Source organism: Medicago sativa, chromosome 8, assembly GCF_051527215.1.
Source record: "Medicago sativa cultivar Bolivia chromosome 8, Bolivia_mono, whole genome shotgun sequence".
Classification (NCBI taxonomy): domain Eukaryota; kingdom Viridiplantae; phylum Streptophyta; class Magnoliopsida; order Fabales; family Fabaceae; genus Medicago; species Medicago sativa.
Genome location: NC_140756.1, coordinates 68,695,668 through 68,709,460, shown reverse-complemented (window position 1 = coordinate 68,709,460; position 13,793 = coordinate 68,695,668). Strand labels below are relative to the sequence as shown.

The following is a 13,793-nucleotide window of genomic DNA, read 5'->3' as shown; positions in this document are numbered from 1 at the left end:
GTGAGTAAACGAGGGTTGAACAATATATACGTGTAAGTATGAAGACCCAAACTAAATCGGCAAGATCGTCTTAAATATTTTGGAGGCCCTCTTCTAATCTTAAAGATCGGAATACTGCTATGTTTTAGGACATTAACATGAATGTTCAAAATAGCATCTCTTTTTCTTATACCAAACAATGCATCAAATATATTATATTTTTCATCTTTTTCTCTCTTCTCTTACTCCTCGCCTCTTTATTAACATTATTTTGGAGGCCATCTTCTAATCTTAAAGATCGGAATACTGATATGTTTTAGGACATTAACATGAATGTTCAAGCTGCTGAATCTAATCTTCATCAAATCCTCTATCTATACAGAAAAATCAGTAACATACTAAGATTTGATGTTATCAATATTAGTTGGAGGTTTGCTGCTAATTTACACTATGTTTGGTTGTAAGAAAAAGTTATGAAGAGATGAAGAGGCGAGAGAGTAAGAGAAGAGAGAAAAAGACGAAAAATATAATATATTTGATGCATTGTTTGGTATAAGAAAAAGAGATGCTATTATGTTTTAGAAAGACAAAAGTATTCTTAATGCGTTTAATGCTCCTTATTTTTACAATAACAAAACCAGTACAAGCAAGGTAAGTAGGCAACAACTGTAAAATGAGAAAATTTATTCGTTGCATGTTGCACATAATCAAGGGCAAAGGTGGAAAAAGATTTGGAGGTTTGTTTTTATTGGTGTTGATTATAGCCTTTGGTGGAGTTGTGGCTTTACATGGGTTTATGATGTATGGTGCTTGTATTTTCTTTTAGGTGTTCCACTTATATACGGCGCCTTTTGATATGTAGTTTCTGTGTTGCTGGTCTTTGTCCTTCTTGTGCAGAGATTCGGTTATTAATAATATTTGCTGTTAAAAAAAAAGGTGGAAAAAGAAAAAAAAAAAAATACTACATCCGTCCCAATTTAATTGACACAATTTTGTTTTTCACACATATTAAGAAAAATGTATAAATAAAGGGGAAAGTGGAATATATTGTATTGGGAATGATAAAAATAGTACTCCCTCCGGTCCTTTATATAAGAAAAGAAACCAAAAATCATCAAAACCAAGATAATCATTAGTTGTTGCAAATTTTTTAATGTTTTTACAAATATGCCCTCATAAAAATTTGTGAAGTATTAAATATACCCACTAATGTTGAAAAGACCAACATTAAATGAGGGCTAGAAAAGTCTTTTAAACAATAAATGTACCTTAAAAGTTGTGACTTTTTCTTATAAATAGGACCAAAAATTTTTTTGAAAATTTTCTTATAAATAGGACCGGAGGGAGTATTATTTAGTGTTATATTGTATTGGGAATGATGAAAGTTGTTTTGAAAATTGAAATGAATCAGTTATTTTGGGACACTTTTTTTAAGAAAATGGGTCAGTTATTCCGGGACGGAGGGAGTATATGATTGGGGTTCAAAACTTTTTTTTAGGAGATTGTGGTTCGAACCTGACATCTCCACTTATGTGTGTAAATTTGTAATGACTATTTCGTCTATACACAAATAAAAAAAATACAATCTTTCTTAGCTCTTTTTTTTTTTGGTCAGGTAGACTAGTGGCTAGAATTCACCTTATAAGGTGAATAACTGGATGTCCGGGGTTCGAACCTCGGCCCCTGCATATAATAATGCATTGTCCTACCAATTGAGCTATGCTCACGGGACTTCTTAGCTCCTTTATTCGCATCCTTAAGAAGAAGAATAAAATTTATGGGTCCCATGCTCGCTCTCTCTATTTCAATTCAAACCAAACAAAGTTCAACATTTATCTTCAACCTCTCTCTCTTCAACTTCTCTCCCCTATTTCAACCATTCCAAACACACACAGTGTTGGTGTGTTCTAACATTCCTTTGTTGTGAATCATACAAAGTAACACTCTTATGATCGGAGTTCGAACCTGACACCTCCACTTATGTGTGTAAATTTGTAATGACTTTAAAATATTTCTTTGTTCAGGTTCACGCATTTAATGCTCCTTGTATCAGGAGGTGTTTTGGTAGAGTCCCATCCATAGGCTCATGAATTCTATTGAGATGGCTTATAATAAGAGTTGAAGTAGACTTTGGTTAGAGGCTCGCTCTTTGTTAGTTAGTATGACTTTCAAAAGTTATAATATTGTTTCTTCGCACTTAAGGAATAAATGGTTGAATTGTACGAAGTTAACAAAAAAACATGCAATTTAACATTTCTGTATTTTTAAAGGGGGCAACTAGTATGCTGACATAATTGCTTATATTAGACTTCAGCAAAATGTAATGCTTTGAATTTTAGATTTTCAAATTATAGTATATAATGATTTACTAAATTCATACTTTATTGATGTTGATCTTTTTCCAAGGGCTTTCTTTTCCATGTTGTTTTGTTGTTCTTTGTTCTGCACTCCTTCTCACTTATTAAGTTTTACCCCTTAGACAGGGTTTTCCCGACATAGTCGGATGATGAGTTCCTTTGGTTATCTTGGCTTAGGTTTTGGTGTAGTCCCTAGCCCCCATTCCCCAAGTACTTTTTTTTTTTTTATCTTTTTTTTTTTTTTTTCATTTGATATTTCTAGAGTGCTACAAATGATATGTGGCGGTAAAGAGATGTTAACATAGTTGAAATGTTTTACTTTGTCATGTGACATTTTTGTACTCGTTTTTGTTTAATTTTCTATTAATAAAATCATCAACTTTCTTTTGCAGCTAAATTCTTTTTTAGCTTACTATGTTATTGGTACAAATTTTTCACTCCGCTTTGCGAACCTACGGATCACACAAGGTGGAATCTTCTCTTTGAGCCTAATTTTCTCCATAGAAAGGAATCAAAGATTGAAACCTCTGCCTACTAAAAGGGCCAAAATTAAAGACTGCGTTTACCAATTCATTTTTGGCAATTTTTTTTAGCTAATTAATCTAGCTATTTACTAGTTTAAAACTTAAAGGTTTGACAATTATCATGTTTTTTGTTTCACTAGTTATCTCTCATTAAACACTTCAGAAAAATAATTTGTACTTTCACTAAACAATAATGAGTCATGTTTGGTGATTAATGTAAGGGTCTTACTAACAAGTGGAAGTTTTGTACTCCCTCCGTCCTAAATTAAGTGATCTATTTGTTCATTTCACATATGTTAAGAAAAATGTATAAGTGAATAAGAGAGAAAAATAGTTTTAAGTGTTCTTGTCAAGTATTAGTGCATTCTTTATTATCATAAATGCAAAACAAAATATGCTGAATTGGGACAGTATTTAATATTACATTAAAAAGTGAAATAAGTCAGTTTTTTTGGGGACAATATTTTTTTTACAAAATGTTCACTTATTATGGGACAGAGGGAGTATTGAAAATAACATATTTTTGTAACTTTTAAAATATTGATTACACAGTCCTGTAAGTGTAGCTCAGTTGGTAGCTACCAGGGATAATTTGTGCAGGGGCCGAGGTTCGAACCCTGGATTCCCCACTTCTCCACACATAATGTGTGTGAATCTAGCCACTAGGCTACTTGACAAAAAAAATTGATTACACAAGTTTCAAGACATAATTATTATATGGGAAATGTTAACTTATGCCCTTTGGTCACAAGTTTAGAAACTAAATATAGAAACTTTTCATTGGAAATTGTGCATTCAATATATTAAAAGTTTGAAATTTTGTCTTTTCAATACAAAAGTTAGTTTTTAATTCCATTTTTAGTTTCTTAACTTGTGGCCTTAGGGCACAAGTTAACATGACCCTTATTATATTTACTTCTTTAATAGGTGTCATTAGGGCATTTGTTAGCATTTTCTTAGAATAATTTTTCAGGTCTCTTTACTATAACAACCAAGTCTTATCCCACTAAATAATGTTGACTACATGGATCAAATAATGCCATAAACCATATTTCAATCCAACTCATTTATCCCTCTATAGTGATATTACTATCCTTTATTTGATATACTCTTTACTATAGGAACTACAAGTCTTCTCTCTACCTGCCTAAATCACCTAAGAGTTAAAACAAGGTTCAACAAGACAAGGATGAGACGCAAATAAAGCCTCTAATTTTTATTAGCCGCCTCACGAGTCTACAAAATCAACAATTTTTTAGCGCCAACTCCAACCTCACGTGTAAGTACCATGTAAGTGCACTTTGAGTCTTGAAGTCTGTCTTGATCCTGGTGAGTCCACGGAGTCCAACTCACTTAAAACAAAAATGAAATAGGATGCACATTTACGGTGTAAACAATTTTATACGGTCATCCAATGGCAATTGTGTATTCTATCAAATCACCCCACTACACTACACTTTTATGGTATGACGTGGATAAATAGTTAATTCATATTAGATGTTAGTGTAAATTATTAATTAATTAATTAATACTCCAGAAAAATAAAATAAAATCATATTTTCATCCATTCAACTTTTTGTCTCATCTTTAAATTTTCAATTCCCAAAGTGAGTTTTTACCAAAACAAATCTCCTTAGGATGGAAAAGATAAATAATAAAATAAAAATTAGTAAAGAAAAACCTAGGTAATTGTCATTATATATACTTTTATTCACTATTCATTAGCCGCAGCAAAGTGAGTAAGACATCACCTTACATTTTTCACTTTCAATTTACATAAAATTTCTTCATCCATTCCACTTCATCACTTCCATGGTCCCCAATTCATTTCTCTTTGCATGAATTTTCCCCCTCAACTTTTTTGAAGGTAGTATGTTATTATCAACAAATGTTCCCTTCATGTTACATATATCCTCAGAAAAATTTGCTTAGCCACTATCTATCTAAATTTTGTTAAAATATTTTGTAAACTCTATCTTTATAATAAAAAAAATCTTATAGTCAATTTAAACAAGAATAATAATTTATATTTTTTTAATTGATTGCTTAAAAGATCAATAGATTAATGCAAAGAGAAACAATAGGGCACTAAATCAGGTACACATTCTCATTTTGAGAAATCTCTTCAAAACACCTTGAGGCCTCACTAACTTGAACATAAAGTGTCTTTGCAGGTACATCCCTGCGTTGATAAAGGACAACCACCATTGAAACTACTTCACACTTGCTTTGACCGACGCTTATGTTCTCCGACGAGTACATAAAAGTTTTTGATTGGACTTTAGACCATCTATCATTTCCATGTCACATGGACACAAAAATTTTCCAAAAATAAATTAACACTAAAAGAGATTCATATGATGTTATTACCTAAAGTCATGCATCTAAAATACTTTAATAATGATTATGACACATTTCTATAATTAATATCAAGATAAAAACCTCACTGATCTACCTCAAAATTTGGCATGAACAAACAAGAACATGAACCATCTTAACAAGTGGGTGTACTAGTCATTGCACAATGTACTCCCTCCGTTTCAAAATACATGTCCAATTTTTGCAGTGTGCACTATTCACTTGACTTACTTTGACCATACTTTTTTTAACTAATCTATAAATACAAATATTAACATGTAAGATGTTGTTTGATTTGTCTCGACAAATATTTTCAAAATATTAAATTTTTATAATTTTTTCATTTATATAATTAAAGATATTAACGGTCAAAATTGTGCATTGACATATGTGAAGTGATTGATTTGGACATGTATTTTGAAACGGAGGAGTAACATTCTTCATCTTTACTCTACATGATCATAACTCCCAGCCTAGAAAATCCAACGACGGTCTCCTAAAGCAACTAAGACACAAAGAATCTTATAAACATTTATGGAACTATAAATAAAATATTCAAAAAATGGAATAAATTTGAAGGCATGCTTACTGTCACTACTATTATTATGTGTGCTGAGTTGTGTAACATCTTACAAAAAAAAAACACAAACAAAAAAAAAAAAACTTTTGTTTTTGTTCCCAACAAAACAAAACAATAACATTTCAAAAATGAAAATACTAGAATACAACAAATAATGTACTAGTGTTAAATAATTCTGTGGTCCAATTCAATACAACAAAAATTTTCTGAGAGACCCACAAAGTGAAAATAATCATCAAAAGCATGGAATGGAACTGTTAAAGTAGAAAACACAGTTCATGAGCTATCATCATCCATTCTCTTTTTGCTTTTTCGGTTCTTGTGCTGTTTTTCTTTTCTCTACTTTACAAATTTAACAAAATAATTCACTCATTGTTTTCAACACTGAAAGGGTTTCAGAACAGACCATTTTTAGGTAAAGTTTTAATCTTTTTGTGTTATAGTAGCTAGTTTCAGAAAAGAATCATTTTTCTCTGTGTTTTTGTTCTGTTATCTTCTGTATTTAGTTTTTCTATGCTTCTGATCTGTAGTTAACTAAAGGGTTGTTTTGTTTTAACTCTATGCTTTTGAAAATTCTTTACTTTAAAGTGAGGTTGGTTGTGTTTAATTTTCTGCATATTTTTTTTTCTGTTATTTTGATGTAGATTTGATTCCTTTGTTGACCCTTTTGAGGAAATAATATAAAAATTAATATTGTTTATGTTTTCATGAAGGAAAAAGCAGATTCAGCTTCAGAGATTGATTACAAGTGTTGATTTTCATGAAGGAAAAGCAGTTAATTCAAAAGAAGAATTCAACTTCCGGAAATAGTGGAAAAAAATTTGGCTAAATATTCTCTTATCCTTTGACTTGACTATATAGTTAGTTAGTTAGTACAATTAATGTTTGTTACATAGAAACTTGTAACTTGTTTGGTTATGTCTGGTTTTTCAACAGCATCATTTTCTCACTGATGCAATCTTAAATTAGTTGTGTTGGTAAAAATCATTGATTTTTATAAACATGGGTGATGTTAGGCTTAATAGGGTGGATCAAGGACAAGCCAAGATTAGGAATGTTCCAATAGCTGTTACCCCTGAAGGGTTTTGGTGTTGTCCTTCACCTGTTGTGTTTCAGAAAAGCCATAAGCCTCAGAATCCTTTGAATAAAACCAAACCTTCTTCATCACCACCACAACCGCAACCGAAAACTAGTGTTCAGAAAAAGCCGGTTGCAGTGCAGGTGACTGAGAGAAGAGGTTCTGCACCTGCACCATCTAGATTGGTGATTTCTGATGATCAACAATGTAGTATTGGTGTAGAAAGGTCTTTAGCCGGAACATCTTTAGCTGCTGAGAGAGTATCTTCTAGACCGAAAATTGAAACCATGCCGAGAAAGGTGGCCATTGAGTTTGGTGAACCTGGAACTTGTGATATGAAGGTGGTTTTATTAGGGAAGCAAGGGTTTTCTGTTAAGTTGAGTGTGCATAGGGATGTTCTGACAGAGAAGAGTAGTTTCTTTTCTAAAAAGATTTCGGAGCAATCAGATCTGTCTTGTCTTCAAATCGGTGATTGTGAGGATGTTGAAATATATGTTGAAACTGTTGGTTTGATGTACTGCAAGGAAATGAAACAGCGGCTTATGAAACAGAATGTTTCTCGCATTCTTCGAATTCTTAAGGTATTTTCTATACAACTGCCATTAATTTTAATACTCCTTTCTGTTGAGTTATTTCATGCTCCCTTATGATAAATCTTTCCGGTACCGTCAGCTTGATATATGGTTTGATTATACATGTCCTTCGGCTTGTAAATTGCTATTTACCACTGCTTCTAATGATTTGGTTTTCATTGCATTTACACACCAACTGCATATTCATTTGTTATGGATCATATAAGAAGTTTGAGTTTAGGAAATATGAACGATTTTGTATTATTTGTGACACTTTTACTGTAATCGAGTATAGAAACATTAGAAACATTGCGATTATGAAAGGGAAGCTTCTGCAGTGAAATGAAAACTGGTGTGTTATAGTTGTTTGTTTCAAGAATAATTAGTTTTAAAGCAATTTATGGATGCATATTTTTTGGGAGGCCTTGATTTTTTTTGTTACATGATATGTTCTCTATTCTATAAAGAGTTGCATACAAAGTAAACCTGTGATGTAAATATTACTTATATAGATTACTTATATAGATGATGATAAAACAAACCTCTTGTTGGTTACTCAATTGGAATTAGATATTTTTTTAAGCTATGGTTAATGAGTGTAGTCAATAGCTGCCGATAGCGGCGCTATAGCGGCCGCGCGTAGCGTAGCGGCGACGAACCGCTACGCTAATTGTCGTAGCGGTGTGGAACGAGATAGCGGCCGCTTCAGCTTCTATAGTGGCATAGCGGAGCGGATAACGGCCACTTCAGCCGCTATTTTGATTTCAGTTGAAAATTTTCAAATTGACACTATTTTTAAAACATTTTGTATGGTTTCCAAATTTCTAAATTTATTTTAGGGCATTTTGGGGATTTTTAAAACCAAATTGACTCTGTTGTATGGTTTCTCTGTTCTGTTCTTTTTTTTCTTCCTCTGTTTTATGGTTTCTCTTGTTTTATGAATTTTTTATTTGTTCCTCTATCTTTTGATTTTTGGCATTTTGATTTATGAATGTCTCATGAGATTTGAGTGTTATAATTAATTTTATATTAAATATAAGTTTTTTTTAAGAAATATGTAAGTTTGTTTATACTTTGTAACATTATTCATGTAATTTGTTAAAAAAATGATCAAATATCGGTGACCACTATTTGTCATACCACTATACGCTAACCCGCTAACCAACTTTTGAGGTTGGCCTCTACGCACCGCTATCCGAGATTGACTACTATGTTGAATTTTGATTAAGACTTTTGATACTATGTTGGAGACTTTAAAGCTTTCATAAGATTTGGGTGTTTTGTATGATTTATGAATGATTCATGAGTAAAAACTTTCATAAGATTTGGGTGTTTTGTATGATTTATGAATGTTTCATGAGATTTGAATGTTATATTTAATTTTATATTAGATATATGTTTGTTTATAATTTATAGTATTATTTACGTAATTTGTCAAAAAAGTTATCAAATAGCGGTCATAGCGCTATGCGCTATCCCGCTATAGCATTTTTGGGGTCGGCCGCTACGCACCGCAATCCGCAATTGACTACTCTTAAAAAAATATATACATAACTAGCTTGTATCACTTGTATGTCACTAATGATGACACAGAGATACAACACTTGCATTGAAGAGTAGAGTGTTCCATGAATTGAAACTGTTGTGACTATCGCGATATAATCATGACGCTTCATGTGTTTTTTCCTTCTTAACATAATCTATAAATTGTATTCTTATTCCTAAAAGGTCATAGTATTTTTATTTATCAAATAACTTGGAACCTATCTCTACAAGTTTTAACTATAAAAGGTGGCGCTGATGACTGAACCTACAATTTATATTTTTGTGTTGTACATAGTATAGTGCCTTCATTCCTAATCAGTCTCATTATTTTGACCATTTTGTTCTGATGTATTGGAAATAAACCCTTTTGATGTCCTCCAATATATATAATCCAGTGTCCTACTATTTGGATCTTTCCTCCTATGTCTTATTTTATTTCCTATTCATGAAATTCAACATAGGTTTTGAGCCCATTTGTCGAAAAGGTATGTGTGTCCCTAAAAATGGAGGTACCATTAGACTAGGAAGAACCTCACATAATTTATTGGTGTTCGCTGTCAATGTCATTCTTCTTAGCAAAACCAAAGAAACACTTTCCAAAGAAAAGTGAAATCTGACAAGTTTTGAGATAATGAATACTATCAGGCACATAAACACAGGTCTTAGTGGAAATCTAGTTTTGAAAGATGAGCAAGCATTAACTTCAGTATGAACAAAGATATCATCCAAGTTAAGGAGACCCTGCTGAATCTGCAGGACACTTTTTCCCATTTCTTCATTTACATCTTTGATGTAATTATGTTTATGTTACAGCATCCATCTCAGTTTAATTTGTCACTACATTTAATATTCATATATATATCTATTTGCCATTCAAAAAAAAAAATCTGTCACTACATAATGGAATTTATACGAGTAGATGCATCAATAGATTTTTAACTTGGTTTTTTTGAAAAAATAGCATGTACATTCTGTTTAGCTATATATTACACTTTGATCGTTATGTGGTATATAGCATATATGTGCTGCTTTATTCAGGGATTTGTGAAAGATTTAAGGCGACTTTTATGATAAGCAATTTTTGCTTTTGTGTTTATTAGAATGACTTGAATATTTCCATTTGGCGAAGAAACATTGAAAATTCTTTTGAAAACCTAACATATAATATTCCCTCAGGTTGCAGAATTCCTTGGCTTCAGCTCATGTGTCCAATCATGCTTGGAGTATTTGGAGGCTGTCCCATGGGTTGGAGATGAAGAAGAAGAAAAAGTGGTCTCAACTGTACTACAACTCCAAGGGGAAGGAATTGGGGTCAACCCTGTGTTGAAACGAATTTCTTCTGACGTTTCCAATGTCCCAAAAGACACACTTTCCCACATTATCGAACTTGTTCTCAAGAGCAACGAGGAAAAAGGTCGCCGGGAGATGAAATCGATAGTTCTAAAGCTCCTCAGAGAGAACAATAGTCTTCCAAGTTACGCGCGTTCCACCGACAGCTGTAATGACATGATATATAGATCATGCAGAAGCTGCTTAGATTCATTACTGTCTCTCTTCAAGCAGGCTGCAGAACCAACCTTTGCAGATAAACCAAGCGATGAAAGAGATTCTGTAGCAAAGCATATAGCTCTTGAAGCTGATAACCTTTTGTGGTTGCTTGATATTTTAGTTGACAAACAAGCCGCTGACGAGTTTGCGCTATTATGGGCAAACCAGCAGGAGTTAGCTGTCTTACATGCAAAGCTGCCGATTGTGTCCCGTTATCACGTCAGCTGCATTTCCGGAAAACTATATGTCGGTATTGGTAGAGGGGAGTTGTTGCCATTGAAAGATACGCGGCAATTGTTGTTGCAAACATGGCTGCAGCCTCTAATGAGTGACTACAATTGGTTACAACACGGATGCAGGTCGTTTGATAGGAAACTTGTAGAGGAAGGAATTGGAAGGACGATTCTCACCTTGCCTTTGGAGGATCAACAAAGTATTTTGCTTTCTTGGGTTGGAAGTTTCTTGAAAACTGGAGATAGCTGTCCTAATCTTCAAAGAGCTTTTGAGGTCTGGTGGCGCAGAACATTCATTAGGCCATATGTCGAAAATCAAGGTAATACCGTGTCAGATAGTTCGACGATGTCAAAGAAGGATGAATGAATAAAGTAGTGGAATTGCATTTTATATAACTGAGTTTAACGGATTGTAGAGATTAAGTAGACAGCAGAACGTGTGTTAACCTTTTTCCAGCAGCTGACAAAAAGTTTAGCATTGAAATGTGTTATTTGTAATTGCATGAGTTGATTGTGGATTCTGTGTGGAAACATCACCCAATGATGAATTTCTGTTTTTGTTTTTTTTTGTATAATCTCTTCAAAGGAGTGGAATGGAATTCTTAGTTTTTAACTAATCCTAATTTAAAGATAGTAGCATGTCCTTAAATCCTCTACAAAATAATCTCTTGAACAAAGATCGTATATTTGTTGCTTGATTTGCCTAAAACAAGATACCCTTTGTTAGAAGGATCAACTCACTAGTCTGCACGAGACATATTTTTCTACACGATGCCAATCATATAAAAAAATAAGGATTTGTCTAACATGCATAAGTAAACTACTTTTGCACCATGCACGAGTCTACAAATGGTGGAAACAACCTTGTACATGATGCAAGACTTATCTTCCTTGTGCATCATAGACTTAGCCAATAAGGAGAGATTATACAAAATAAAATATGGAGAGAGGAGACAGTTTTTCAACAAAAAATGAAAATATGATATCATATTAACACTCTAAATTTCCATAGGAAGAGAGTTTTGAATTTCATTATGGAGAATCTTCAACTCAAGTCATAGAGAAATGATGAATAATACATAAGCAAAATTGAGAAAAATTGCTCTCAATAAAACTTGAAAACGAACGCAACTAAAAGTAAAGTAAGAAGGGCCGACAACTCAAAGGACCCATAACAACAAAGGCCCAAAAGACTAACTAAGACAAGAAAACTGTTTTTTTTCCCAAAGACATTTGCTCTTTCTCACCTCAAAGTGCCTAAAATAACCCCAACGTGAGTTAATTCACGTTCAGTAGCACCAACGTGAGTTAAGTCACGTTGCACCAACATGAGTTGAGTCACGTTCGGTACATACCAACGTGAGTTAACTCACGTTGCGTTCTGTTATAAAAACAGAACAACAATCGCCATTTCATTTCTAAAAGAACAAGTGCGATTTTCTCCCCTCAAAAGCGCGATTTTCATCAACTTTGAGCAAATCATCGTCAAATTTTACCTGAACATCAAGTAAGTGATTATGCTAGATTTTCTCCCTTCATTTGGCATTGGCTTTTTTTGTTTTGTTTAAATGTTAGATTTTTTTTGATGAAATTTCACAATTTTTTGATTTTTAGGGTAGAATTTACATGTTAGATTTTTTGATTGTTAATGATCAAATAAGTTAGAAATTGTTGTTTAGATGTTGACTAGAGTAAGTTTGACTCAAATGTGGTAGTTTATGGATTGAAATGACACCATGAAATCACAATGTTAATGTTGAACTCTAGGTGTTTGATAAAATGTCTCAATGAAAAATGGTTTGATACTTTGCATGTTAATGATTAAACTAGTTAGAAATTGGATTGTTAATGTTGATTATAGTGAATTTGAGTGCAACGTAATAGTTTAGAGAACGAAATGACACAATGTGATAGTTTGAGTGCAATGTGAATAGTTGAAGTTGATTAGTTAGAAATGACACAATATCTCTATGAAAAATCATTGATTTTTTTGTATTGTTTTATGTTGAGTAGATATGTTTGAGAGACCGGATAGGCTGAGAGCAGGCAGGGAGACCGTGACCGGGAGTTCACGGGCAGATAGGCAATAAGGGTGGGAATAGGTCGGGTCAGGCCAGTCTTTGATAGGCCTGAGCCTGACCTACGAATTTTTTTGCAAGCCTGAGCCTGGCCTATGGCCTTTCATATACCTATTTTTTTGGCCTGGTCTGGCCTATTTAAAAGTCTGGTCTGACCTTGAAGTCTATTTACAGGCCTACTTCGTATTAAAATTATTAAATATTCAATTTTGTTTACTTCTAAATAGGCCAAATTGGCCTTAAAGCCTATTTCATCGTAAGGCCTGTCTATTGCTAAGGGCTTAAAAGCCTATTTCACTACAAGGCCTCAAAGGCTATTTAAAAAGTCCTTTATTTAAGTTTTTTTTCTTGATTTTTATGTTTAATTTAAATTATATTTTAATATAAATAAAAAATAAATTTTAATAATATGCATAAATAGATCGGCATATCAGGCTTCGTATGTTTTTTTGATAACCTAAGTCTGGCCTATTTACTTAAATAGGCTTTTTCATAAACAGGCCAGGGCGTAGACCCCTGTAGGTCGGCCTGGCCTATTCCCAACCCTAATAGGCAGGTTGCGCACCCTTCTGCTATAAGGAGACGCGACAGTAGGAGTGTGTATGTGTGGGGGGGGGGGACGTCGTCCCAAACATGCATGCTTCAGGTAGTGGACCCCACACAACAGTTTGAGGAGCATCATCCTCAGTATGAGTAGCCAAAACGTCAGGAGGGTGAGGCTCAGCAGGAGGTCGGACCATAGAGTTTTCCTGGGGGCTCTACCGACCCGTCGCTTATACCGAATTTCGGTAGACATGTGGCCTGCAAGCTTTGGAGCGACACCACAATAAGTATAATTTTATTTAATTAGTGTCTTTAATTACTTTTTTTTTAATAATTCAATTGTCATATTTTAAAATGTTTATTTTGATTTTTGTCTTTTTTACGGTTCAATAGATATT

General features: G+C 33.4%; 1 protein-coding gene across 4 annotated transcripts; it reads left to right on the top strand.

Annotated features, from left to right (window-relative positions):
* The first annotated feature begins 6,062 nt into the window (after positions 1–6,062).
* On the top strand, positions 6,063–11,391 carry LOC146900904 (BTB/POZ domain protein). Of its 4 annotated transcripts, none has more exons than XM_085736082.1 (3): positions 6,063–6,213; positions 6,522–7,457; positions 10,170–11,391. In XM_085736082.1, the coding sequence occupies exons 2-3, from the start codon at positions 6,801–6,803 to the stop codon at positions 11,139–11,141; spliced, it is 1,629 nt and encodes a 542-aa protein (XP_085592208.1). In that variant the 5' UTR covers positions 6,063–6,213; positions 6,522–6,800; the 3' UTR covers positions 11,142–11,391. The 4 variants fall into 4 exon arrangements, with proteins under 4 accessions (XP_085592208.1, XP_085592206.1, XP_085592207.1 ...); XM_085736080.1 differs by having other exon boundaries at positions 6,512–7,457; XM_085736081.1 differs by having other exon boundaries at positions 6,206–6,390; positions 6,512–7,457.
* The last annotated feature ends 2,402 nt before the right edge of the window (positions 11,392–13,793 follow it).

Coding starts and splice junctions, on each gene's coding strand:
- LOC146900904 (XM_085736082.1), top strand. CDS start 6,801: ATGGGTGATGTTAGGCTTAATAGGGTGGATCAAGGACAAGCCAAGATT. Junction 7,458..10,169: donor GCATTCTTCGAATTCTTAAG/GTATTTTCTATA, acceptor ATATTCCCTCAG/GTTGCAGAATTCCTTGGCTT.